This window comes from Pelophylax lessonae (assembly GCF_965119305.1).
Source record: "Pelophylax lessonae genome assembly, chromosome: 12".
NCBI classification, from domain to species: domain Eukaryota; kingdom Metazoa; phylum Chordata; class Amphibia; order Anura; family Ranidae; genus Pelophylax; species Pelophylax lessonae.
This window is the reverse complement of record NC_138779.1, coordinates 53,175,892-53,203,117: the sequence shown is the minus strand read 5'-3', so window position 1 is coordinate 53,203,117 and position 27,226 is coordinate 53,175,892. Positions and strand designations below refer to the sequence as shown.

General features: G+C 43.6%; 1 protein-coding gene across 1 annotated transcript in view; it reads left to right on the top strand.

Moving 5' to 3' along the window:
* Positions 1–27,226, top strand: part of FOXRED1 (FAD dependent oxidoreductase domain containing 1) — a gene marked incomplete at its 3' end in the record, with an annotated part of 57,684 nt that overhangs the window by 1,293 nt on the left and 29,165 nt on the right. The window contains exons 2-4 of the mRNA XM_082274455.1: positions 16,568–16,794; positions 22,459–22,569; positions 23,272–23,390. Coding sequence (XP_082130581.1) covers positions 16,568–16,794; positions 22,459–22,569; positions 23,272–23,390 — 457 coding nt within the window. The remainder of the gene's footprint in view (positions 1–16,567; positions 16,795–22,458; positions 22,570–23,271; positions 23,391–27,226) is intronic.

Here is a 27,226-nt window from a genome sequence, read left to right as displayed (position 1 = left end):
AACCAGTCACTGTCATCACTCTGGTCTCCGCTGTTGCCACAAGGCACATCATTAGAATCTGTAGCAATGTCAGATTGTGGCTCCTCATCAACAGTTGCACTTTGTGGTACCGGAAGCAAATGATTCCTATGCCAGGCTTTGATCCGACCCTCAGGTCCTCGAATCCTGTATACTGGAATCCTAGGCAGTTTTTCCACAACTTCAAACAACTCATTTCTCCAGCGATCAGCTAACTTATGTTTGGCTGAGGGTCCCAAATTGCGGAGAAACACTTTATCACCAGGTTGTAAGTCTTTGTAACGAACTTTGGAATCAAAACGCCTTTTATTGGCAGCATTTAATTTCGCAGCATTTTCCTCAGCCATCTGATAGGCCTCTTTCAAACTCTGTTTAAGTCGTGCCACATACTGATAGTGATTTCTCTGTTCCACTCCATCAGTAGACACGCCCAACTGAATGTCAATAGGGAGACGGGCTTCTCTCCCAAACATAAGAAAATAAGGAGAAAAGCCAGTGGATTCATGTCTGGTGCAATTGTAGGCATGTACCATAGCTCCAACATGTCGGCTCCAGGTCTGCTTAGCACCATTAGGGAGAGTACCCAACATGTTCAACAAGGTACGATTGAAACGTTCAGGGAGAGCATCACCCTCTGGATGATAAGGGGTGGTGCGGCTCTTGTTGATGTTAAGCAATGTTAACAGCTCTTTAATTAGGCGACTTTCAAAGTCCCGCCCCTGGTCAGAGTGAAGTCGATTTGGCAATCCATAGTGAACAAAAAACTTCTCCCACAGCACTTTGGCTACAGTTACTGCTTTCTGATCTTTGGTGGGATAGGCTTGAGCATAGCGAGTATAGTGATCAGTCACAATCAAAATATTTCCCACACCACTGCTGTCATTGTCAATACACAAAAAGTCCATGCACACTAAATCCATGGGACCAGAACTTTTCAAGTGTTCCATAGGAGCAGCTCGAGTAGGCAGAGTTTTCCGTTGCAGACATCTCACACAACGGCGGCAATAGTCCACAACAGCTTCCCTCATTCGTGGCCAAAAGAATCGGTCTTGGATTAATCCATAGGTTTTTTCAACCCCTAGATGCCCATGTTGATCATGCAAACTTCTCATAACAGAGTTTCTATAGACTTGAGGCAGCACTAGCTGTCTCCTTCCAGGATGATCATGAAACAAATGTACCCTGTATAAAAGTCCATCAATTATTTTGAGCTTCTCCCATTCCTTAAAATAGTAGGTACTCTGCTCAGGTAGGTATTTTCTCATGTAGTTAGGATCTTTGCGGAAAACAGACTCTCTGACATGTCTGATTATTGGATCTCTTTTTTGTAGAAGGATCATGTCTTTCTTTTGCAGCTGGATGTTTTCTGGCACCCCTAAAGCAGTGGGGCAGCAATACATGTTTGGAATACACTCTTCACCAGCTCCCAGGGAATCAATAGCTCGTAGGTCAGAGAAAACAATATTGTCTCCTTGTACAGCAGCTGTAGCACAATAGGCAGCCACAATAGGCCCAGGTACTTCCTCCCAGTCACTTTCTTCCAAGTTCATGGGTAATCCAGGGCGCCTAGAAAGAGCATCAGCCCCAATATTCTTGGGACCAGGCTTGTACTTGAGAGTGAACTGATAATTAGACAAGGCAGCAAGCCACCTATGACCAGTGGCATCTAGCTTTGCTGTAGTCAAAACATAAGTCAGGGGGTTGTTGTCGGTTCTCACCTCAAACTGAGTTCCATACAAGTAATCATGCAGCTTTTCAACAATAGCCCACTTCAGGGCAAGAAATTCCAGTTTATGAACAGGATAATTCTTTTCTACTGGGCTTAGACTGCGACTTATATAAGCAACAGGCCTAAGTCCTCCTGGGTACTCTTGATGTAAGACTCCTCCCAATCCATCATAGCTGGCATCCACATGCAGAATGTATGGCTTTTGTGGGTCTGCATAAGCCAACACTGGTGCTTCTGTAAGACTTTTCTTAAGCTGTAGAAAAGCTTCCTCACAAGCAGAAGTCCATCTCTCACTGAAATGAGTTTTGCGGTTTGTGTCCATGCCAGGGGTTTCTTTGAGCAAGTCATTAAGAGGCCGAGCAGTCTTGGAATAGCCTCTAATGAATCGACGATAATAGCCACAAAATCCCAAGAAGGACCTCAGTTCTGTCAGATTTGTGGGACGGGGCCAGGTTACCACAGCCTCCACCTTAGCAGGATCAGTTGCTACCCCTTCTGCAGATACGATGTGACCCACAAAGTTTACTGAAGAACGAGCAAACTTACATTTGTCCAGTGAAAGTTTCAGACCTTCCTTCCTCAAACGATCTAGCACTTTAAACAGTCTTTGGTCATGCTCCTCCAGAGTGGAGCCAAAGACAATTATGTCATCAAGGTAGACGATACATTGAGTGGGACAAAGGTCTCCCAGGGTCCGATCCATTAGACGTTGAAAGGTTGCAGGTGCACCACTAATGCCCTGAGGCATGCGAACAAACTGGAAAAATCCCAGGGGGCAAATAAAAGCCGTCTTTTCTTGATCTTCCTCACTCATTGGTACCTGGTAATAACCAGATCTTAAGTCCATTACTGTGAACCATTTACTGCCTTGCAGGGCATCAAGAGCTTCCTCAATGCGAGGTAGCGTGTATTGATCTGGGACTGTTCGCCGATTTAGAGTCCTGTAGTCAACACATATTCGCACTCCACCATTTTTCTTTCTGACTACCACTATTGGGGATGCATACGGGCTTTTAGACTCAGCAATGATGTTTTCATCTTTCATTTTGTGCAAGCACTCTCGAACATCATCCAGATCTTTAAGAGGTATGCGCCTGGATCTTTCTCTAAATGGGGTGCTATCTGTTAGGCGAATACTGTGCTGAATACTCTTTGCACACCCAACATCCATGTCATCGGTAGAGAAAACATCATTGTATTCCATTAGCTGCTCTCCTAGTGCTTGTTGGTGCTCTGCAGGACTATCAGCATCATTCAAGTGAAAGTCTAATTTGGTTTCTTTCTCCTTGACTTTAGCAGTGTAGGAGCTAATGGTTTCCACTGGGTAACAATAGGCTACCTCTTTCCAGGCTGGTATTATAACTGGGTGTGTGGTAATGTTCCGAACAGTAACAACATCCATTCTTGGACATTTTACACGATAGTCTTTCCTTTCTGGTACTATCTCCCAGCCATTCTTTGCAGCCTCTTTTGTATCAGTCTCTAGCAAAAAGAAACTACCATTTGCACTTGGTGAGATTTCCACATAAACCCGCAACACTCTCACTCCCCCTGCTGGAAGCTCTATGGGACGCCATGGATTTCCCACACACCCTCCAGGAAGATCAGGAGCAAAAGTTTGGCAGATATTTTGAAGTTCTGGAGCAACAGGCAGTGAAGGTAGGGGAGTTCCCTGTTGAGGCTGAAGAAACCGTATGAAAGCAGCCTCAACAGCTTCAACATTGGAACCCACAATCATAGGAGCATACTCATTACCCCCAGGTGGAGGGCTCACATAAGCAATAACTTTAAGTGGGGGATCCTCCTCAGCTATCACGCCAGGAATGCGAAGCTCGACTTCTAGGCAACCATCCATAAAAACAGGATTTTCTCCCACACCATAAACAGGCAAAGTGTCCACAGGTTGCAAAGGGAGGTGGTTTAAGTGTTGCTGATAGAAGGGCCTGTATATGATTGTCAGCTGAGAACCAGTATCAAACAGAGCAGTAGTGGGTATATCATTAACAAACAAATTGAAAGTACATCTGCGGCCTACCCCAGGTAGCTTGGTAAACGTTTGTTTTCTTGATCTTCCATGTTTTCTTTGGTACATATGTCCAGCTTTACTGTGAATTTCAGAACTGTCAGTAAGCAGTGGACACTGACGAACTGTATGGCCTGCTTGTCCACAGCGGAAACATTTAATGTGGAAGAGAGGCTTATCACTGGAGGTTTTATCAGCAGATAGAGCTCTAGGCTGTGGGAGTCTACCCACTTCTTTGTTCTTAGCAACAGTCTCATTTGTGGGCTCCACCCCAGAATTCTGTTTAACTTTGCTCTTGGAAGGGGTACTAAAAATAATATAAGACTCCTGTCTCTTTACTTCAGTCATAATTTCAGTGAAAGTAAAGTTCCTCTCCCTCAAAACCACTCTTAGAACTGGTGATATTGGGTGATGCGGCAGTAGCCCCTTTATTATTTGAGCAGTCCTTAATCTGTCAACATCTGTAGGAGAGATGACCTTGTCAGTGAGCAACCTCCCCAGTAGTACTTCTAGTCTCCTCACAAACACAGAAACATCCTCTCCCTCTTTATGCTTTGTCTGTTTAAAATCAGCAAGCATCTGATCAGGGTCACGGTGCAGTCCATAAGCATCTGTCAAAATATCAATATATTCTTGAGCACTGGTACTCACATGAGTCTCCTTGTAAGCTCTGATGATAATGGATGCTGGTGGTCTTAAACTTTCCATGATGCGCTGTTTTTTCTTTTCCTCTGAGCAGGTCCATTCCTCTATCACTTGCTGTGCAAAATCTCTCCACACCTCAAAGCTTTCTTCTCCAACAGGGACAGGTAGCACTCCTGAAAAAGCCTTTAATTTGCGATAAGAATCAGCATGTAAATTCTGGGCAATGACTTCAGTGACTTTTAGCAACAGATGCTCAATATTTGTTTCCTGCTTAACAGCCGCAGCAGTCAGCTTTACAGTTTCTCCTGATGCAGCAGTTGTATTCAATGGTTCACACTTATCAGGCAGGGCTGGTAACTTCCGCCTTACTGGAGGTGAACTTACTGGAAATACTACAGCACAACCAATTTCTTCAGCCCCTTTCGGATATATACAAAAGGGCCCTTTAACTGGATTTAAATCCACCTCACTGAGACAGAGATAATGGGTATACAGTTCATAACTCTCATCTTCCTCTCTTTTATCCACAGGAGCGGCATACCGCAAGGTTTCATTTGCTTTTAGCGCCTCCTGCAGTTTGTGGATGCTCACACGGATAGGTACATATGAAATAGCAAATGTCCTTTTAGGTGGCAGTCCCTCTTCCAGGGCCCACTGCCTCACAGCTTCTGTAGATAACAATGACATGGTCGTTCCTTAATGTCCTGATCCAAGATTTGTATCTCAGCAGTGCCTCCAAATGTAGCGCTATTTTAATCACTCTTGGCGGCTACTGGGGTATGATGACGCCACCTGTGTAGTATTTAGGAGCAGAGTATATAATCTGTGTGATCAGGACAGGATTTATAGTAAGTGCCAGTGCCTCCACTCAATCAGGGCTTGTGATTAGCAAGTGAAATCCCAATTGAGAAAACATATCCATATAGACAGTAATCCACACAGCAGAGTGTTTAAATGTCCATGTATTGAAGAAATAACATTCAGTGAACCATACAGCATAAGATACTTTCCTCAGGAACATGAAATCATCAGCAGTGTCTCTGTGTGTCTCAGTGAGGGGATGTTACAGCACTTACAAGTCTGTTCTCCAGCAGGAACATGTCTGTCTCCTCATGTCTCTTTTCTTCACAGTCTTACCCATCATTCCTTGCTCTGCCCTTTTTGATGACCTCATCCTTCTTGCAGAGAGATAAAGAGCACACCGTTGCCATATTGAAAAAGGGCAAAACAAACACTGCATAACAGGAACACACACTTGAAAGATGGGCAAAGAAATTATCACATCACTACATTAGATCAGATTACTGAGAATAATATTACTGCTTCTCCCCTTATATTACTAACACTTCCATTACTAGAGTTTCCATTACAAATCCTAACAACTCTGACCTGTGCTAGGAAATCTGTCATTACCACCACTAAAGCAGGTCACACATTATACAATTTTATATTTACCTAAACCATACAATATGAGGTCAGACCTAAACCCTTCCAATGTGTATGCAATCAGACAGGACCTTACACTGCATAGATTGGATGAAAAAATGCAGCGCTAAACCAGGAGGATAAATATGTTAATATATGTAAATAAGTAAACATTCATAAAGTGATCGGATGTATATCATCTGTAACAAGCGTGACTAATAGTCATCAAATGTGCTGCCACATATAAATGCAAAGGATAAAAAGTTCATAAAATAAGTCCCAAGTGAAAACAGAAAAAAATGTGCATCCAAATTCATAGGTGACGGTGAATTGTGACCGGGATCCCACCCCAAAGATCAATCAATGCGTCTCAAATGGAAGCCGTGGATCTCTCACCGTCATACATGGAGGAACAAGCCAGACAAAACCAACATAATGTAAAACTGCTAAAAACTTATAGTTTAAAAAGCCAAAGAGACACTTAGAAGCGTCCAGTGGACATAGGCATGTAATACAGAAACTGATGGCATAAATGACGGTCTGACGCGTTTCCTCTAAACAGAAATAATCATAGGAAGCCGCCAGCTTTTTTTATCCAATCTATTTACAACTCATGTCAGTTGATGATGTGCTAGCAGCTTTTTTTATTTTCATTTTGGTTAGCGCAGTTTGATATACTATATATTTTGCCTTGCACTGCATAGTTGAAGATACATCTAAGAGAAATTGAACAAGAAAATTGTATAATGTATGGCCAGCTTTAGTGTGTCCATGTGAATAAGTCCTTGTTTCTTTTTGGGGTTTTTCAAGACAAATTGGGCTTTGGTGATAAATGACAATGAATATCTTCTGATTTTATTTAACCATTTAAAGACCAGGCCAATTGCTGACATTTGTTGCTTACAAGTTAAAATCAGTATTTTTTTGCTAGAAAATTACTTAGGACCCCCAAACATATATACATTTAGCAGAGACTCTGGAGAATAAAATGGCGGTCGTTGCAATATTTTATGTCACACAGTATTTGCACAGCGGTCTTTCAAACACTATTTTTAAAAAAAAAAAATACACTTCACTGAACCGTAAAAAAAAAAAAACGAAATGGAAAAGTTAGCCCAATTTTTTTATCTATTGAGAAAGATGATGTTACGCCAAGTTAATCGATACCTAATGTGTCACGCTTTAAAATTGCGCACGCTCGTTAAATGGCAACAAACTATGGTACCTAAAAATCTCCATAGGCGACACTTTAAACATTTTTTACAGTTACCAGTTTAGAGTTACAGAGGAAGTCTTGGGCTAGAATTATTGCTCGCGCTCTAATGATTGCGGCGATACCTCACACGTAATTTAAACACTGTTTACCTTTGCTGGCGCGACTTACGTGTGCGTTTTCTTTGGCGCACTGGGATGGGGGCACTTTAAAAAAAAAAAAAATTCTTATTTATTTTATTTATATACACTGTCCTTTTTTTTAAAAATAAATAAATAAATCTGATCACTTTTATTGCTGTCACAAGGAATGTAAACATCCCTTGTGACAGTAATGGGCAGTGACAGGTACTCTTTATGGAGGGATCGGGGGTCTAAAGACTCCAAAATCCACCTCAGCACTTCAAAGTATTCAAAACGCCAGAATTGTCATTTTTAATACTTTTGATTTTTTATTTTTTTTTAATTGGCACCATTGGTTGCCAAGTAAACCAGAAGTGACGTTGTGATGTCGACTCTGGGTTTTTACATCGGAGACCGATCATAGCCGATGCAGGCTTCATTCGGGTCTCTGGCCAGCCGGTGGGCATGCCAGCTGGTCGCTCCAGTATCCCGGTGGGACAGGAGACCTGTCGCTCTGGTATCCCGGTGGGACAGGAGACCTGTCGCTCTGGTATCCCGGTGGGACAGGAGACCTGTCGTTCTGGTATAAAAAAAAAACCTTACTGGGGTGATGCCTCTGGCTGCAGGCATCACTCCGGTACAACCACTTAAGCAAAGTGGTGTACAGGTATGTGAGTTTGCGGGAAGATTAATTAACAAAGGAAATCTGGCACAAAATTATTAAAAAAATAAAATAAATTTTGAGATGTAGCGGTATATTTCTTGCCATGGCGGTGACCTTCCACCAAAGAACATCCCAAAGTAAATTCTGCTCCTGACGATCGCAGCGATACCTCATATATGAATGTTATTATTTGTTTATACCCCTAGTACAGCCCGGAGACCATAGAGCCCATTACACTTACTTTTTTATCCTACCGAAAACACACTGACACTAAATAAAAAGATTTTGACCATGACCTTTAACCCTAACACTGACACTGAACTGGATTAAAGGGGTTGTAAACCGAAAAAAAAACATTTTTTTTTCCATCCTGAAAGAGAAAGACATAATGAGCTACTATGCATCGCATACTAGCTCATTATGCAATACTTACCTTAGAACGAGCCCCCGCCACGCCGCTCGCTTACCTCTATGACGATCTTCTGGGATCGCAGCATCCGGCCATCTGATTGGCCGGAGCCGCGGTGACGTCGCGCACTCGCGTGGGAGCCGACGGTCACGGCACGGTGCTCTGAAGAAACGGCACGAGCGGCCGTTCCTTCAGAGCGCATGCACCAGTGATGTCACTGGCTGCATGTAAGGTAAATATCTCCTAAACGGTACATGTTTAGGAGATATTTACAGTACCTATAGGTAAGCATTAATATAGGCTTACCTATAGGTACAAGTGTCAGAGGAGGGTTTACTTCCTCTTTAAAGCCCGATCTAGTTATTTTATTATTATTTTATTTATTTACTATTACACTACTTTTTTGTTTACAATCCTCTCCGATACAATGTTTCTTTTTCTCCATTCAAAAGTAAGATTATAGGGGCGTGGTGTACAGTGACTGATCGCTGGGATAGCCAATCACATGATCCTGCGATCAAGAGTCAGTCCTTCCAGCTTTTGATCCTTAGTAGGAGATCCGGATTTGTTGGTGACCGCGCGGTTTCTGTGTTGGGAGAACGCCGGGTGGCGCACTTCCAGCACAAACATTGGAACAGGGACGCACATGTGGCCCTAAGGAAGAAGATCCACTTCTGTAAGTCCACTTGTGCATACCCTCTGCGAGAAGGGGTTCGTTTTTTATATTATTATTATGTTTTATTAGGTTTCTTTTGTTCAGTGTGGTGGTAGCACCAATCCTAATATAATATTATTAATTATTATTTAATTAGCCCCTTGGGTCTGACGTAACATAAATATGCGGGCTCACTGGACTGGGCCTTTTTATTTTTTTTTTTCTCGAAGGGCCGCATATTTGTGTATCCCCCGAGAGCCCTGGGCCTCTTGCTTGTCTGTAACTATCACGGGCTGATAATTTGTCGTGTTGTGTTGACTTTAAGTGTAAGGCCTCTTTCACACGGTCCGCATTCCGTTGCGGACCGTGCTCTGCTCAGCGGGGATCGATCCGCCGATCCCCGCTGAGCCGGCGGATGACACCTCCGTCTCCCCTCTGTGTGCGGAGAGGGAGGTGTCAGAGCCCCGCTGCTCTCTATGGGGAATCGATCCCCTGGACAGATGGAAAATAGGGTTTCCATCCGTCCGGATTTCACGGACAGGATCGGATGGCAGCGGGTGTCAGCGGACATGTCACCGCTGACATTCGCTGCCCCATAGGGCTGAATGGGGCATCCGATCAGATCCGCCTAAAAAACTGACAGGCGGATCTGATCGGAACGCCCGTGTGAAAGAGCCCTAAACCAGGCAAATTACTTGATATGGACATTGTCAGTGTTTCCATACTGTGTTTCAACATCAATTGTCCTAAGTTTTTAATAGGAGTTCTGTCATTTTTCAGGTTGTCAGTAAAAAAATGTGCTCTGCCAGTAAATTTTTTTTTAAATGTTTTGTCAGTAAAAAAAATGCTGCGGGAGGTTGGCAACACTGCTTTATACACTGCTCAAAAAAATGAAAGGAACACTTTGAAAACACATCAGATCTTAATGGGGATAATTATCATGCTGGATATCTATACTGGTATGGACTGGGTAATGTGTTAGGATCTATACTGGTATGGACTGGGTGATGTGTTAGGATCTATACTGGTATGGACTGGGTAATGTGTTAGGATCTATACTGGTATGGACTGGGTAATGTGTTAGGATCTATACTGGTATGGACTGGGTAATGTGTTAGGACCTATACTGGGATGGACTGGGTCATGTGTTAGGACCTATACTGGGATGGACTGGGTCATGTGTTAGGACCTATACTGGGATGGACTGGGTCATGTGTTAGGACCTATACTGGTATGGACTTGGTAATGTGTTAGGATCTATACTGGTATGGACTGGGTCATGTGTTAGGACCTATACTGGGATGGACTGGGTAATGTTTTCGGATCTATACTGGGATGGACTGGGTCATGTGTTAGGATATATACTGATATGGACTGGGTAATGTTTTAGGACCTATACTGGTATGGACTGGGTAATGTGTTAGGATCTATACTGGTATGGACTGGGTAATGTGTTAGGAATGAAAGGATCTCACATCGTTTGATGAAGATGATCACCCTACAGAGGGCTGAATTCAAAGACACCCCGAAAATCAAAGTGAAAAAATGATGCAGCTGGCTCATCCATTTTTGCTGAAATTTCATTTCCTTGCTCTATCCAAAATGGAAAAAAAAAGTTTTGCCTATAGTTCTACTTTAATAATAATAATATATCCGGTTACTGCTGTTCAGTCTGGTGGCAGCACTGATCATATTATTATTACTGTTATCGTTACATCTGCCTGTTTTATTATTGTTTGCTTATGTGCACCAACATGGTCTGCAGAGCCGTACAAAGTGAGCAGACACATGAGAGGGGCTCTAACCCTGACATCAATTAGTTTTTGCTTATATTTGTTCTGTCTGTACCATTGGGGAGATTTCTCTTCACTTCCTGTCCCAGAGATAAAACCCACTAGTAATAAAAAGTGCCGCACGCCATGTTACAGCTTATGTCCGATTTCAGTGATTGGGGTTCCATCCACTTTAATTTACGTTTTACTTTTTGCAAACTCATTGGATGTTTTATAACACAGTGACAAGGTCTAAGGTGAAAATCCACCTGGCAATGTACAATCTCCTGTGCTCCATTAATAATCAAAACCCAGTATAAAAATAGATTCAGATGATTTGTAAGTATTTAATGATTACCATTGAGTGTCTCAGAGAAAAGCAAAGTTTGCATTTGTTCAGCCTTGTTAATTAGTCAATAAGTTATAACAGGTTAATGTCCTATTAAATCTGCAGCTTTCATTAACCACTTACCGCTTATCAACGTACCGATACGTCGGTACACTTTGCGGGTTTATACCGGGATGATGCCTCTAGCTAGAGGCATCATCCCGGTACCGTGGTTTGAAGCCGATGGTCGGCTTTCCGTCGGTAACGACCGATGCGGCTCGGGAGCCGCTCGATCGTTACCGGGGGGGCGGGAGGGGACGTCCCCCCCCCCCCTCCCGCCGCCTTTCGTGGCTTTGCCCGGGGCTCCCGTCCCACCGGGAGCCCCGAGCACCCAGCCGGCTGGATGGAGTCCCGATGAATGCCGGAAACGGCATCGATCGGGTCTCCGATGACGTAACCCGGAGGCGGCGTCCATGCCGTCACTTCCGGGTTACTGTGCTGCAAAAGGCGGCAAATTTAAAAAACGGCTGTATGCAAAAATGCCGTTTTCGGCGTTTTACATACAGGGAAGTGTAGTGGAGGGGTCTGGGGTCTTTTAGACCCTCGATCCCTCCATAAAGTGTACCTGTCACACATATTGGTGTCACAAGGGATGTTTACATTGCTTGTGACAGCAATAAAAGTGATCAGATTTTTTTTTTTTTTTTAAAAACCTGTAATAAAGTTTAAAAAAAATAAATAGGAAAAAAAAAAAAATTTCGCCGTCACCGTTAGCTCGCGCACAAAAAAAAACGTATACGCAAGTCGAGCCGCGAATGAAATCGTGTGTTCAAACCCCACATGTGAGGTATCGCCGCGATTGCCAGAGCGTGCGCAATAATTTAAAAAAAAGAGCTACACTCTACCTCTAAACTGGTAACCGTTAAATAAATTTAAAGCGTCGCAGATTGAGATCTCTATTGACCGTAGTTTGTCGCCATCCCACGGGGGGGCGCAATTTTAAACCGTAACATGTTGGGTATCTATTTACTCGGCGTGACATCATCTTTCACAATATACAAAAAAAATGGGCTAACTTTACTGTTTGGTATTTTTTAAATGCAGTGAAATGTGATTTTTCAATTTTTTTCCAAAAAAATGGCGTTTTAAAGACCGCTGCGCAAATACCGCTTGACAAAAAGTTTTGCAATGACCGACATATTATTCTCCAGAGTCTTTGCTAAAAAAAATATACATAATGTTTGGGGATTCTAAGTAGTTTTCTAGGAAAAAATACTGCTTTTAACTTGTAAACAAAAAGTGTCCGAAATGGGGCTGGGGCTTAAGTGGTTAAAAATACCCCCGTGGTGATCCTGCCACAAAGTCTTCATGCACTTCCTGTTGATAGAGTGGCTGCATTCTGTCCCTATCTTTTAACCAATTGCCGACCGCTCACATTGAGGGTACTGCGGCAAAGTGGCTCGTTATCGCCCAGCGACGTAGACCTACGTCGCTTGGTCCCGCCCCCACTCTCGGCGGCACGCTCCTGCTGTATTCAGACACAGCGGGAGTCGGGCCAGGGGAGGAGAGGCGGTGATCATGTGTAAACAAAGCGGGCGGATCTCCTCTGTGACAGGCAGGGACAGATTACAGGATTCAGCATAGCTGAACCTGTGATCTGTGTCTGTGTCACACAGTCCCCTCCCCCCACACACGTCAGTAAGCACCAGGCATACATTAACCCCTTGAGCACCAATAAAGTTAACCCCTTCCCTGCCAGTGTCATTATTACATAGTGCATATTTATAGCACTGATTACTGTAGTAATGTCACTGGTAACCCCAAAAGTGTCAAAAATGTCAGTTAGGGGTCCGATCTGTCCGCCACAATGTCGCAGTCCCGCAAAAAAAATTGCAGATCGCCGCCATTACTAGTAAAAAAAAATAAACAATAAAAATGACAAATCTTTCCCGTAGTTAGTAAATGCGATAACTTTTGCGCAAACCAATCAAAATACGCTTATTGTGATTTTTTTTTTTTTTTTTTACCAAAAATATGTAGCAGAAAACAAATTGGCCTACAATGTTAAATTTAGATTGTTAATTTTTTTTTGGGAATGTTATATATCAGAATGTAAAAGTATTGTTTTATTTTTTTTTCAAAATTGTCGCCCTTTTTCAAAAATTAAAAATCGCACAGGTGATCAAATACCACCAAAAGAAAGCTCTATTTGTGGGGAAAAAAGGACATCAATTTTAATTTGGGTACAGCGTCGCACGACCGCGCAATTGTCCGTTAAATTAACGCAGTGCCGAATCGCAAAATATAGCCTGGTCAGGAATGGGGTAAAATCTTCCAGTCTTAAAGCGGTTAAAAATAGGCTCATTGAGATTTTTTTGTCAAAGGCATGTAGCTAAATACATTTTGGCCTAAATATATGACAAAAATTGAATATATTGGATATTTTTTAACTGTCAAAGTAGAAAATGGCAATTTTTTCGCAAAATTTTCGCTTTTTTTTTATTAATATTGCAAAAAAATGAAAAGCGCAGAGGTGATCAAATACCACCAAAAGGAAGCTCTGTTTGTGGGTAATAAAAGGACGTAAATTTCGTTTGGGTACGGTGTTGCATGACCGCGCAATTGTCAAAGTCGTGCAGTGCCAAGTTGCAAAATGTGGCCTGGACGTAAAGCAGGAAAATCCTCCGGTGATTAAGTGGGCTTCTGCATTGTCACACTGTTAGATGGGCTTTTTGATGGCGATCGCAAGTGGCCATTTTAGCACCCATTGCACAGGCATTCTCTACTCTTGAGACCATCAGAAGCCATTGCTAAGCCACTGCTCTGTGTGTCTATTCACACACGTAGTGTGACTCTGCCCCACCCCCGCTCTCTCCTCATTGGCTCACTGGGTGTGATTGACAGTAACAGGACAAATGGCTACTGATGCTGTCTCAACCAATGAGGAGGTAGAGATCCCGAAAAACAGAGGCTCTCCTGCACATTGCTAGATCAGGCTGAGGTAAGGGGGAGCGCTGAACACGGAAAGATTTTACCTTCATGCATTTCTAAATACCTTGAGCCTTTACAACCATTTTAATGGTACACAAGACAAATGTAATGTCATTGCAAATCTTTACATCTACTTTAATAGCTCTCTGATTAAAGCGGTTGTAAACCCAAAGACCAAAAAAAAAAAAACCTGCAAGACAAAGGCATAATGAGCTAGTATGCATCGCATACTAGCTCATTATGTGTAACTTGCCTTAGAACGAAGCCCCGACACGGACCCCCGGACATCGCTGCGGGCGCTGCCATGATCCCTCGCCGTCTCTTCCGGGTTCGTCGGCTCCGGCGCGGTGATTGGCTGGAAGAGACGGCTCCGGCGCGATGATTGGCCGGAGCCGAGATGACGTCACTCCTGCGCATGCGCGCGGGAGTGATTTTTTCGGCAAGCTCCCGGCAAATAGATTGAAGGTCCCCCCGGACCTTCAGAGCGCATGCGCCGCTCGCGCGAGCGGCTGCATGCACTGTAAATATCTCCTAAACCATGCCGGTTTAGGAGATATTATTTGTACCTACAGGTAAGCCTTATTATAGGCTTACCTGTAGGTAAAAGTGTCAAAAAGCGGGATACTACCGCTTTAATCTCACTTTTTGCCTGAAAAAAGCTCTGTAAACTGAAGGCAACATTTTTTTTTCCCCCATTTTGGGTATGATATGGAAGGGTTATAATTAGGGATCAACCGATATATATCGAGGGCCGGAGATTACCGATATTTCGGAAAGTGCTTGTCCGGGGTGATGCCTGCAGCTAGAGGAATCACCCCGGTACCGGCGTCCATAGCCAACAGTCGGCTGTCTTGTAATGACAACCGATGCGGCTGCCCCCCTCCCGCCACCTTCTGCGGCTCGCCCGGGTCTCCCGTCCCACCGGGAGACCCGGGCATCCTACCTGCACGGCCGCCGAAGACCCGATCAAAGCCTGATCGGATTTCCATGCAAAGACCCGGAAGTAATGTCATGACATTACTTCCGGGTACTCGGGACCAGATTCAAAAAAATGACAGCATTCAAAACAGCCAAACTTGGCATTTTTAATTCTTTTAACCACTTAAGCCCCGGAAGATTTTACCCCCTTCCTGACCAGGGGGTATTTTGTGATTCGGCACTGCGTGACTTTAACGGACAATTGCGCGGTCGTGCGACGCTGTACCTAAACGAATTGGACGTCCTTTTTTTCCCACAAACAGAGCTTTCTTTTGGTGGTATTTGATCACCTGTGCGATTTTTTTGATCACGCGCTATAAACAAAAAAAGAGCGTAAATTTTGCAAAAATAACAATATTTTTCACATTTTTTTATATGAAATTACCCAAAAAAAAAAAGTAAAAATCAAAATTTTGTAACATTTTCGGCCAATTTGTTTTATGCTACCTATGTTTGGTAAAAAAAAATCGCAAAAAGCGTATTTTGATTGGTTTGCGCAAAAGTTATCGCGTTTACTAACAAAGGGAAAGATTTTTGTCATTTTTGTTGTTGTTTTTTTTTTAACGCTAATGGCGGCGATCTGCAATTTTTTTTTTTTGCGGTACTGCGACATTGTGGTGGACAGATCGGACCCTTGACTGACATTTTTGACACTTTTTGGGGTTACCAGTGACATTTCTACAGTAATCAGTGCTATATATATATGCACTGTTACTGTAAAAATACACTGGCAGTGAAGGGGTTAACTTTATTTGAGAGGGAGGGGCTGTGTGTGTCCCTAGGGGCGTGATTCTAACTGTGATTGGCTGTCTGTTGAGCTGTAGTAACACTGATCAACGGTCCTACATAGTAGAACTGTATGATCTGTGTCTCTACACAGGGGAGAATGACAGGCGGCTTGTTTACACAAGCCGCCTGACTTTCTCCCTCTCCCCCGCTGATCGCAGAGTGAACGGCGGACATCGGGTCCGCCGGTCACACGCGCGGGGGGGTCCGTGACCGCGCTGGAGCGCGCCGCCGGCGGCGCGCGCTCGCTCCCCAGAGCCTCACAGGCTAGTGACGTATATTTACGTCACTTTGCCTGTGAGGGGCTGACCGCCGCAGTAAATCTACTTGCGGCGGTCGGCAAGCGGTTAAGTGCAGAGGAGGGGTTTGGGGTCTTTTTAAACCCCCAGATCCCTCCACAACAGTACCTGTCAAGTTAAAAAAATATCGGCCGATACACGATGGCCAAAATATCGGTATCGCCAATGAAAAAACAATATCGGTCGATCACTAGTTATAACTCTTGTCAAGTTTGATGGGTAGCTCTGACATGAGGAAGCAAAGCCCTGCTTTTCTACCAAGATGGCCATGGAAACTTGGAAAGGCAGAAAACGTGGCTAGTTATTTAACCTTTGCCTGCTTTTTTTAACACAGCTTCCATAGTAAATTCCTCTTTATTGTTAATCTATGCATTTTATGTCCTCACATTGTGCAGCACACGATATGAACATTGTGAGAATCAATAATAATAAAATTGATAGATGTCATTCATGAAATATTTTCAGTACATCAAATGGCTGACTCGTTGTTATTTTGCTTCCTTCTCTTAGATCCAACCCTGACGAAGGAACTTGACAAATTCCAGAAAAAGTTTATGGACTCTTTGCCCAACAGCAAATGGAGTCCTTTAAGGTCAACAGCACACCTTCCCCCGGAACATTCAGACCTGGTCATCGTTGGGGGTGGAGTGATGGCCTGGTCAATTGCCGTCTGGCTAAAGCTGAAGCAGGAAAAACGGAGCGCCTACAGTATCTTGGTGGTAGAGAGGGACCCTACGGTACAACGAAACATCTCTCTATATGTTTAAATAAATATAAAATATGAAAATACACTATATTGTCAAAAGTATTGGGACGCCTGCCTTTACACGCGCCGGAACTTTAATGCCATCCCAGTCTTAATCCATAGGGTTCAGTATTGAGTTGGCCCACTCTTTGCAGCTATAACAGATTTAGCTCTTCTGGGAAGGCTGTCCACAAGGTTTAGGAGTGTGTCTATGGGAATGTTTTACCCTTCTCCCAGAAGCGCATTTGTGAGGTCAGGCACTGATGTTGGACGAGAAGGCCTGGCCCACAGTCTGCACTCTAATTCATTCCAAAGGTGTTCTATCGGGTTGGGGTCAGGACTCTGTGCACGCCAGAGCTGAAGCTGTTATAGCTGCAAAGGGTGGGCCAAATCAATATTGAACCCTACGGACTAAGACTGGAATGCCATTAAAGTTCATGTGCGTGTAAAGGCAGACACACATACAAGCTTTTCCAAGCTTTAGCCCTGCTGCAAGCAGACTGTCAAAGTCTATAGCAGGTTGAGGTTTAATAGGGCTGAATAGCCATAGACTTCGACAGGCTGCTTGCAGCAGGGCTGGATGGTGGATCTGTCCCTCCTAGGTGCACTAAAAGTTCAAAAACGAAGGTATTTCCAGTCACTACTTACCAACCAGCCAGCAACCAGCCAAATTAACCTGTCTAACAGTGCACTAAAACACTGGGGAGGATGCACTGCTCCTAGACAGCACTCTCCCCTGACGATGTCATTTGACGAAACTCATAGGGACGGAGCTTTTGGCAAGTGGCGTCATTACCCACGGCCACTGTTTGAGCAGCGTGAGAGTACTGTGTGTTTAGCTCATTGCTGTTTCACTGGAGTTTTATGTGAGTACATGTATTTAAATAAAGTGGCTTTTTGATCTGGATAATGCACTGTAGCATGCTTTTATTTTCTTTACCTTGCGGTTAAACATTGATATTGGTTCCGGTGGAGGCGATGAACGGCCATCATACTGGGAAGGATGTCATATACAGAAGTTAGCATTTCTGATGCCCTTGGGAATTGATTACTTGTCTGGTTTAAGCACACATGACCTCTGTTTCCTAGAGGTCTAATGTCCTGGTAAGCAGATACTGTGTGACTCTCCTTGGTGAAGGTGCACTAAAATGTAACCATGTCTGCAGTAGATCCGCACTCTTCTATGTTACATAGTTACATAGTAGGTGAGGTTGAATAAAGACAATAGTCCATCCAGTTCAACCTGTGTAGATGTGTGTGGCCGTAATCATCTCACATACCCCTGATGTTGGCACAGTTTCCAATGGACTTTTTATAGGTTTGGTGTTTTTTTTTTATTTTATTTCTGCACTAGAACTTTATATAATATGAATTTTATGTTTATTTCACATCACATTGGAAATATATGACTTTGTCATTTATGAATTCTGATTTGCATTTTTGCACTTCACTGGTTGCACTTTAGATAATTACGAGTGTCTTTGCAATTTTTGCACATAATGTTGCACTTTAGTTAACCACTTCTGGACCGGAAGGTTTTCCCCCTTAACCACTTGCCGACTGCCGCACAAATATTTACATCGGCAGTCAGCCCCTCACAGGCAGAGCGACGTAGGACTACGTCACTAGCCTGTAAGGGTTTTGGGAGCAAGCGAGCGCGCGCCGCCGGATGCGCGCTCCCACTCGGTCACGGACCCCCCCGCGTGTGTGCCCGGCGGACCCGATGTCCGCCGGGCACTCGCAATCGTCCGTGACAGCGGGAGAAAGGCAGGCGGCTAATGTAAACAAGCCGCCTGTCATTCTTCCCTGTGTATGAATGGTGATCAAACGGTTCTAAAGTTCTAAAGTTAACCCCTTCACTGCCAGTGTATTTTTTACAGTAACAGTGCATATGTATAGCACTGATTACTGTAGAAATGTCACTGGTAACCCCAAATGTGTCAAAAATGTCAGTCAAGGGTCCGATCTGTCCGCCGCAATGTTGCAGTCCCGCAAAAAGAATTGCAGATCGCCGCCATTACTCGTTAAAAAAAAAAAAACAACAAAAATGACAAAAATCTTTCCCTTTGTTAGTAAACGCAATAACTTTTGTGCAAACAAATCAAAATACGCTTTTTTTTTTTTTTTTTTTTTTTTTTTTTTTTTACCAAACATATGGTAAAAAAAAAAATTGGCCTAAAATGTTAAAAAAAATTAGATTTTTTGGGGGGGAATTTCATATTGAAAAATTTGAAAAATATTGTTATTTTTGCAAAATTGACGCTCTTTCTTTGTTTATAGCGCATGATCAAAAAATCGCACAGGTGATCAAATACCACCAAAAGAAAGCTCTGTTTGTGGGAAAAAAAGGACGCCAAATTCATTTAGGTACAGTGTTGCACGAACGCGCAATTGTCCGTTAAATCACACAGTGCTGAATCGCAAAATAGGCACTGGTCAGGAAGGGGGTAAAATCTTCCGGGGCTTAAGTGGTTAATGACCAGGCCATTTATTTTGTGATTCGGCACTGCATTATTTTTAACGGAGAATTGAGCAGTCATGCGACTCAGTACCCAAATAAAATCAATGTCCCTTTGTTCCCCACAAATAGAGCTTTCTTTTGGCGGTATTTGATCACCTGTGCGATTTTTTATTTTTTTTTTTTCCGCTATAAACAAAAAAAGCAACAATTCTGAAAAAAAAAAAAACAATATTTTTCACTTTCTTCTACAGGTCCCTCTAAAAAAATTAGCATATTGTGATAAAGTTCATTATTTTCTGTAATGTGCTGATAAACATTAGACTTTCATATATTTTAGATTCATTGCACACAACTGAAGTAGTGCAAGCCTTTTATTGTTTTAATATTGATGATTTTGGCATACAGCTCATGAAAACCCCAAATTCCTATCTCAAAAAATTAGCATATTTCATCCGACCAATAAAAGAAAAGTGTTTTTAATACAAAAAAAGTCAACCTTCAAAAAATTTTGTTCAGTTATGCACTCAATACTTGGTTGGGAATCCTTTTGCAGAAATGACTGCTTCAATGCGGCGTGGCATGGAGGCAATCAGCCTGTGGCACTGCTGAGGTGTTATGGAGGCCCAGGATGCTTCCATAGCGGCCTTGAGCTCATCCAGAGTGTTTGGTCTTGCGTCTCTCAACTTTCTCTTCACAACATCCCACAGATTCTCTATGGGGTTCAGGTCAGGAGAGTTGGCAGGCCAATTGAGCACAGTAATACCATGGTCAGTAAACCATTTACCAGTGGTTTTGGCACTGTGAGCAGGTGCCAGGTCGTGCTGAAAAAGGAAATCTTCATCTCCATAAAGCTTTTCAGCAGATGGAAGCATGAAGTGCTCCAAAATCTCCTGATAGCTAGCTGCATTGACCCTGCCCTTGATAAAACACAGTGGACCAACACCAGCACTTGACACTGGACTTCAGGCATTTTGGCATTTCCCTCTCCCCAGTCTTCCTCCAGACTCAGTCCACTGCTTCCGCAGGTCCCCCAAGGTCTGGAATCGGTCCTTCTCCACAATCTTCCTCAGGGTCCGGTCACCTCTTCTCGTTGTGCAGCGTTTTCTGCCACACTTTTTCCTTCCCACAGACTTCCCACTGAGGTGCCTTGATACAGCACTCTGGGAACAGCCTATTCGTTCAGAAATTTCTTTCTGTGTCTTACCCTCTTGCTTGAGGGTGTCAATGATGGCCTTCTGGACAGCAGTCAGGTCGGCAGTCTTACCCATGATTGCGGTTTTGAGTAATGAACCAGGCTGGGAGTTTTTAAAAGCCTCAGGAATCTTTTGCAGGTGTTTAGAGTTAATTAGTTGATTCAGATGATTAGGTTAATAGCTCGTTTAGAGAACCTTTTCATGATATGCTAATTTTTTTTAGATAGAAATTTTGTTTTTTCATGAGCTGTATGCCAAAATCATCAATATTAAAACAATAAAAGGCTTGCACTACTTCAGTTGTGTGTAATGAATCTAAAATATATGAAAGTCTAATGTTTATCAGTACATTACAGAAAATAATGAACTTTATCACAATATGCTAATTTTTTGAGAGGGACCTGTATATAACCTTCCCAATAAAAAAAAATGTAATGGTTCACGAAATATTGGCTTTTTTGTGGGTGAAATTGGTCCCATAGGAATGAATGGCAGAATGTTCAAAACTAGAGTGGGAGCTGAAAAATCAGGACATGATTTCTAAACTGCCACCCCTCCCTCATTTTCACCTACACGAATCTTATATCAAAACGTTCAGCTATCCCTGCTGCCACTAAAAATGTCCACGGCTAAGCCTCAGTCCTGATAGTTTTCACAATTTCTTAACTGCGGCTGCACACCACACACCCCACACACACCACACACACCACACACACCACATACACCCCCCCCCCCCCACACACACACACACACACACACACACCACCACCCCCCTCACACACACACCACATACACACACACCCCACACACACCACACCACACACACACACCACATACACACACACACCCCCCCACACACACCACATACACACACACCACACACACACACACCCCCACACACACCACATACACACACACCACACACACACACCACATACACACACACCACACACACCCCCCCCCCCCACACACACCACATACACACACACACCCCACACCACACCACACACACACACCACATACACACACACCACCCCCCCCCCCCCACACACACCACATACACACACCACACCCCCCCCACACACACACACCACACACCCCCCCCCCACACACACACCACATACACACACCACCCCCCCACACACACACACACACACCACATACACACACACCACATACACATACACACACACCACACACACACACACACACACTGCAAGAACACTTTACACAATTTCCCCAGAAATTGTAAGTTTTCTAGTTCAAATTGTGACAGCACTGAAAGCTGAAAATTGGTCTGGGCATGAAGGGGGTAAAAGTGCCCGGTCTTGTAGTGGTTAAAACTGTTTAGTGTGCAGCTATTCCTGGGTTTACGTGTAAACACACACTAAGTGCAGAGGTTTACAGGCGGTCCCCGGGTTACTAACAAGATAGGGACTGTGGGTTTGTTCTTAAGTCGAATTTCTCTATAAGTCAGAACAGGTAAATTTTTAAGTTTAGCTCCAGCCAAAAGAATACTTTTTTACGTTTTTTGGATAGCATAGGGAAGGGGTAACGCCCTGTAAAATTTGTTTTGCTGTCTGTACCCCCATACAGAAGATTTCGCCTCACTTTCTGTCCCTATGACAACGGGATTTTGAAAATGTTGGGTTGTTGTGGAAACGAGGATTGGTGATAAAGCCTCAGTGGAGAAACCTTTTTCCTATGAGAACTCTTACAGGAGGGAATTTCCCTTCCTAGGGGGAGATTTCTCCTCTCTCCCTTTGTAAGTCAGAGGTTTGTAACCCGGGGACCGCCTGTACACTAATAAGAACTGTAAAAACATAATAAAGTTCTCATCCTTCCTAACGCTATCTAAGGCCCATTTCACCCATGCAATCCTGCCAGTGGTGAGAGCTCATCACCATGGCTGAGTGAGGTAGGCCTTAAGCGTAAAAAAGAAAAAATGTTTTGGTTTGACATATGCTTTATTCATTCTTTTTTATTTTATATTATTCTTTAGTACTCTCAGGCATCCACAGTCCTGTCAGCGGGTGGCATTCGACAGCAGTTCTCTCGGCCGGAAAACATCCAGATGTCCCTCTTTGGTGCTCATTTTCTGCGCAACATTAATGTAAGTCTTTCTTTCTTTTAAGTGGAGTCCCCTCCAAAAATTAAAAGTCAGCAGCTACACATGCTGTAGCTGCTGACTTTTAATATTAGGACACTTACCTGTCCTGGAGTCCAGCGATGTCGGTTTCCATCGACTGCAGATGCTGCCGCCGCCATTGCCGGTGAGGGAACCCGGCAGTGAAGCCTTGATCTTGTATAATTTCCTTACTCTGTGCCGAGCTACCTTTGTGTGTTCCTGTTCTTTTACATTCTCATTACTATAAAAAGAACCTCAGCAGGGATGATGGGAACCCCTATTATTAGGAAGAGCAGATGTGACGATCCGGGAACTCAGTGCAGGGATGGTGGGAATCCCTTATAATGGTCACAGAAGGTGTGCAGATCCAGGAACACGGCTCCATTTTTGAAAAAGAAACACTGGCTTTTAGATATACTTTAAAACATAGTATGTTACTGAATCATTTAGGTCTAACGTTTCTATGTTTTTCATTTTACAACTGTTGTTGGGTAAGAAATGGATTTGATGATAGAGATTTTGATGCTGAAATGCCGTTGACATCTATGGTTTCATGCCTGGTATTTGGAATGGTGCGGCCATGACTGGCGAGGTTGCAATTTGACTTTTTCAATGCTGTTTACACTGCACATGAACAGACAAGCAATGCATGCGCAGTACGATAAATCTGACCTATTTATGTTTTAGGAATATCTGGGTGTGATCAATGAAGACCCCATTGACATTCAGTTCAACCCATCTGGATACCTGTTCCTGTCCAGCGAGAAAGGCGCAGAAATCTTAGAGGAAAATTACAAAACTCAGCGGTATGGTGTAAAAGGATGATACTATATGCTATATTATTTTTGTATTGTAAAAAAATTGACAATTAAAATGACTTGATTTAGAAAAAAAAGGATGATACTGGCTATCGTTCACAGCGATTTGGGCACAGTAACTTCATTTGAAGCCCTGGGTCGCTGATAGGGGGGGGACCACTATTCCTCCTGTAGGGGGCCCGTGCACACAGGGGGGCCCCAACAGCACGGGGAATTGGTGCAGAGGGGCAATTACAGAAAGAAGCCCTGTGCAGCTCTCTGCAGCAGCTGAAAGCCAGTTTCTCCCCCTCCTGCCAGATTTCACCTGCTGCAGGGAGAGACACAGATAGAGGGCATCATTCCTGAAATTGCTTCTCTGATACCAATCTCCCTCCCTGTTCTGCCTGCTTTTGACCCCTCTCCTTCCTGTGTGTCCCCCTTTCACTGTGCCCCCCCCACCCCCCTTTCCCACGGTGCTGCAGGCTTCCCTGTCCTGTAAAAAAAAATAACAAATTGTAAAAAAAAATAATAATAATTAAACATTCCAATAAATAATTAAGAAAAGAAAAATGTAAGTCCCTGTTCACACTGGGGCGACCTGTGAGGCGACCTGGTCGCCTCACAGGTCGCCGTAGGTCGCCTTCCATAGGGAAGCTGTGGACCCGTTCTAATAGGAGCGACACAAGTCGCTCCGACTTAGAAAAAGTGTCCGGAGCTTCTTTGGGGCGACCCGGAGCGACCGTCATAGACTTCAATGTTATGAAGACCGTGCCGGCCGCTCCAAGGTCGCGGGGCAAGCAGGAGGTCGCCCCGGGAAGTAGCGTTGCTGCTATGTGAACGGGGCCTAAAATAAAATAATTGTAAATGTTTTTAACATAAAGTTGTACATTTTATTTATTTTTGTAATATTAAAAAGGGCTAATTCACACGGGTTCTCTGTTATGTTTGTGTCTGCTAATAATGATTTTAGTGTATTTTTAGTGAAAATATTGTCTTGATAAATTTGGGGGGGGGGGGGCTGTCAGGTAGGCTGTACGGGGCCCCATGATTTCTAACCGCAGCCCTTTTGATGTGTTTAGTCCTTTTATCAGTAAGGCCTTGTTCACCTGTGCGTACTTCAGCCTTCACCCGAGCGAGGGCATTGTTTGCCTGCATGGAGATATACAAGTGCTCCATGCATCCTCGTATTCCATTCATGCCAATTGGGACACATCGAGTGCACGGACACAGCCGCGGCTTCTAATTTGACAACCATGCAGATGCACGGCCCCAAACGCAGGCAATGTGTGTTTGAGGCTGTGCACCCACACGGCTGTCTGATTGGGAGCAGTGGCTGGGTTGCAACTGATATGAATGGGAATGCACTGGACACCTGTGCATCCCTGTGTGGGCAAACGCAGCCCTTGTATGGGTGTATGCCTAACTCACTTTCATTGATCCAACAGAACTTATATAGGTTCTCAACTATATGTAGAAATGCTGTACTTGATATTTGGGGGACACAGAGGACAGTCCTAAGGCTGGCCATACATGTTCAATTTTCTTGTACAATTTTCTGTTAGATTTACCAAAAACCACATATGAGGTCAAAACTAAACCACACTTTCAATTGTATCCAATTAGGCAGCCCTTTGTACTACATAGTTGAAAGTAAAGCCCCGTACACACGCACTGATTGTCGGCCGAACGATCGGCCGTCTTTTGTCCGGTGCTGTCCTGTCGGTTGAAAAGTGCTAAAGACTGCACATGAATTTTGTCAGACAACAACAGCTGACTGCAGAAGTGATGTCATGTGATGGTTAACTTTCCCTGTGTTTTTTCTTCTCTGAGCATGCCCAGCCTTGCTAATCTGCTGTTTGTCTGCCGAATTCTGTACTGACTGGCAAACAATCGGCCGTTCTGGTGACGGCCAACAAAAATTTTAAAGGCTGCACACCAGATTTTGTTCGGCCGAAAAGTCGCAGTCGGTTGTCGGAAGCATCATACTAACAAGCCGACAATCGGCCGATCGGACGTTGGCCGAATATTTACAGCCGACAATCGCTACGTGTGTACGGGCCTTAACTCTACAGAAAATTGTATAATGTATGGCCAGTCTAAGACAACTCCTCAAGTCACCAGAGTTTAAATCCACAACTGTCAGTGTTTATTTCATCCTTATTCTTCATTAAGCATACACTTACCCTCAATAATACTCTCCTCATTGGTAGCTTCATGGATTTGTATTAGAAGAAATAAAATGATGTCCAGATGCTTAAGTGAATTGAATTATGGAAGGCTTTACTGGTAAATATTAGTCAATTTAAAGACCCAGCACTTTGCAGTATAAACCATTAGTTGCTCAAAACTCTATTAGATGTCATTCAGCCATTACATCCAGTCTCAAATCCAGGATATCCATTACAAACCATTTCTCTCTCTCTCTAATATGTTCTATTAACAATCCAGCATTATAGAATGCCTCCTTTTCTGTCCTTCAGTGAGAATACTACAATGCCCAGGGGAACACAACCAGTACTGTGCCCCCGGGGGCAGGCGACGTCATGAACTCTTCTGTACTTGTGCAGTTGTGGTTCCTCTCTTGCCGCAGCACAGTGGCTAAGTGGTCCGCCTAGCAGCACTAGGGTTGTTGGTTTGAACCCCAACCACCGTACTACCTGCCTGGAGTTTGAATATTCTCCTGTGCCTGCGTGGGTTTTCTCCAGGTTTCCTTGAATTCCTCCCACACTCCAAAGACATGCTGGTAGGATAATTGACTCCTGTATAAATTGGTCCTAGCATGTGGATGTATAAATGTGAGTTGAGAACCTTAGATTGTAAGCTCCTTGAGGGCAGGGACTGGCCAAGCCAGGATGCACCGAATTCTATTTTCTCTAAACACAGCTAAACTGACTGCATATAAATGCAGGTAAGTGCTCACTATGAATGGCACCATTGAAACATCATCACATGCCTATATAAACATTTAGAAATGTCCTCTAAATGCATATGAGTGCAGGTTTGACAGTGCCACTGTGAATGAGGCACACACACGCACACAAAAAAAAAAAAAAAAATTATACTGTCTCAACTACTCAGGTTAAACTAAAACTTTTGTTGCATGTATTTGCAAATACACGTAGAAAGCGACACCAGTGCACCTCTGTAGAGTGTGGTCCCTGACTCAAACAAAACAATTCCCAAATATGGGGCACGTATAGGCAATGCACAAACTAAGCAGGATCACCTAGAGGCAGCCCTTCCCTCCTTAAAGCTGATATCCTGGTATGGCAGTTTTTCCATAGTTAAACTGGTCCAGGTGCCCTGCTTCATTGTGAACACAGTTACTCACTTGGCACGGGCGCCATCCAGGGAATACTTTGCATTTTCACAATGAATACAAAGCATTCTCTGATTGGATGAAGTGGTCGAGATCATGATGCACTTCATCCCATCCAATCAGAGAGAAAATGCAACATTTTCTGTGAGTAGCCCCATCCCCAGTGACCTCCTGTGTTCAGTAAATAGAGGTGCAGCTACTGTAGCACAGGACCCAGAAGCTAGTCGCAATCACTGTAGTAGCATTGCCTATTACAGTGATTTCCATCTTCTAGGGGCTCCCACAGGTATGGCCACTACATACTTACATTAGTTCAAGCTGGACGTAAAAATGGCAATGGCTGGAATGCAGCTTTAAAGGTACAGCAGCACAACAGAAGCCGAGACAAGAGATCCCCTTTACAAGGCAGCTAAATACTTCCAATATGCGTCTGTTTGTTTTTTTTTATTTGCAATGTAGAGTGTGGTCCCTAAGAGCCGGTCCACACTAGCACGACTTGTCAGCCTGACAAGTCGCGGTCCATTGA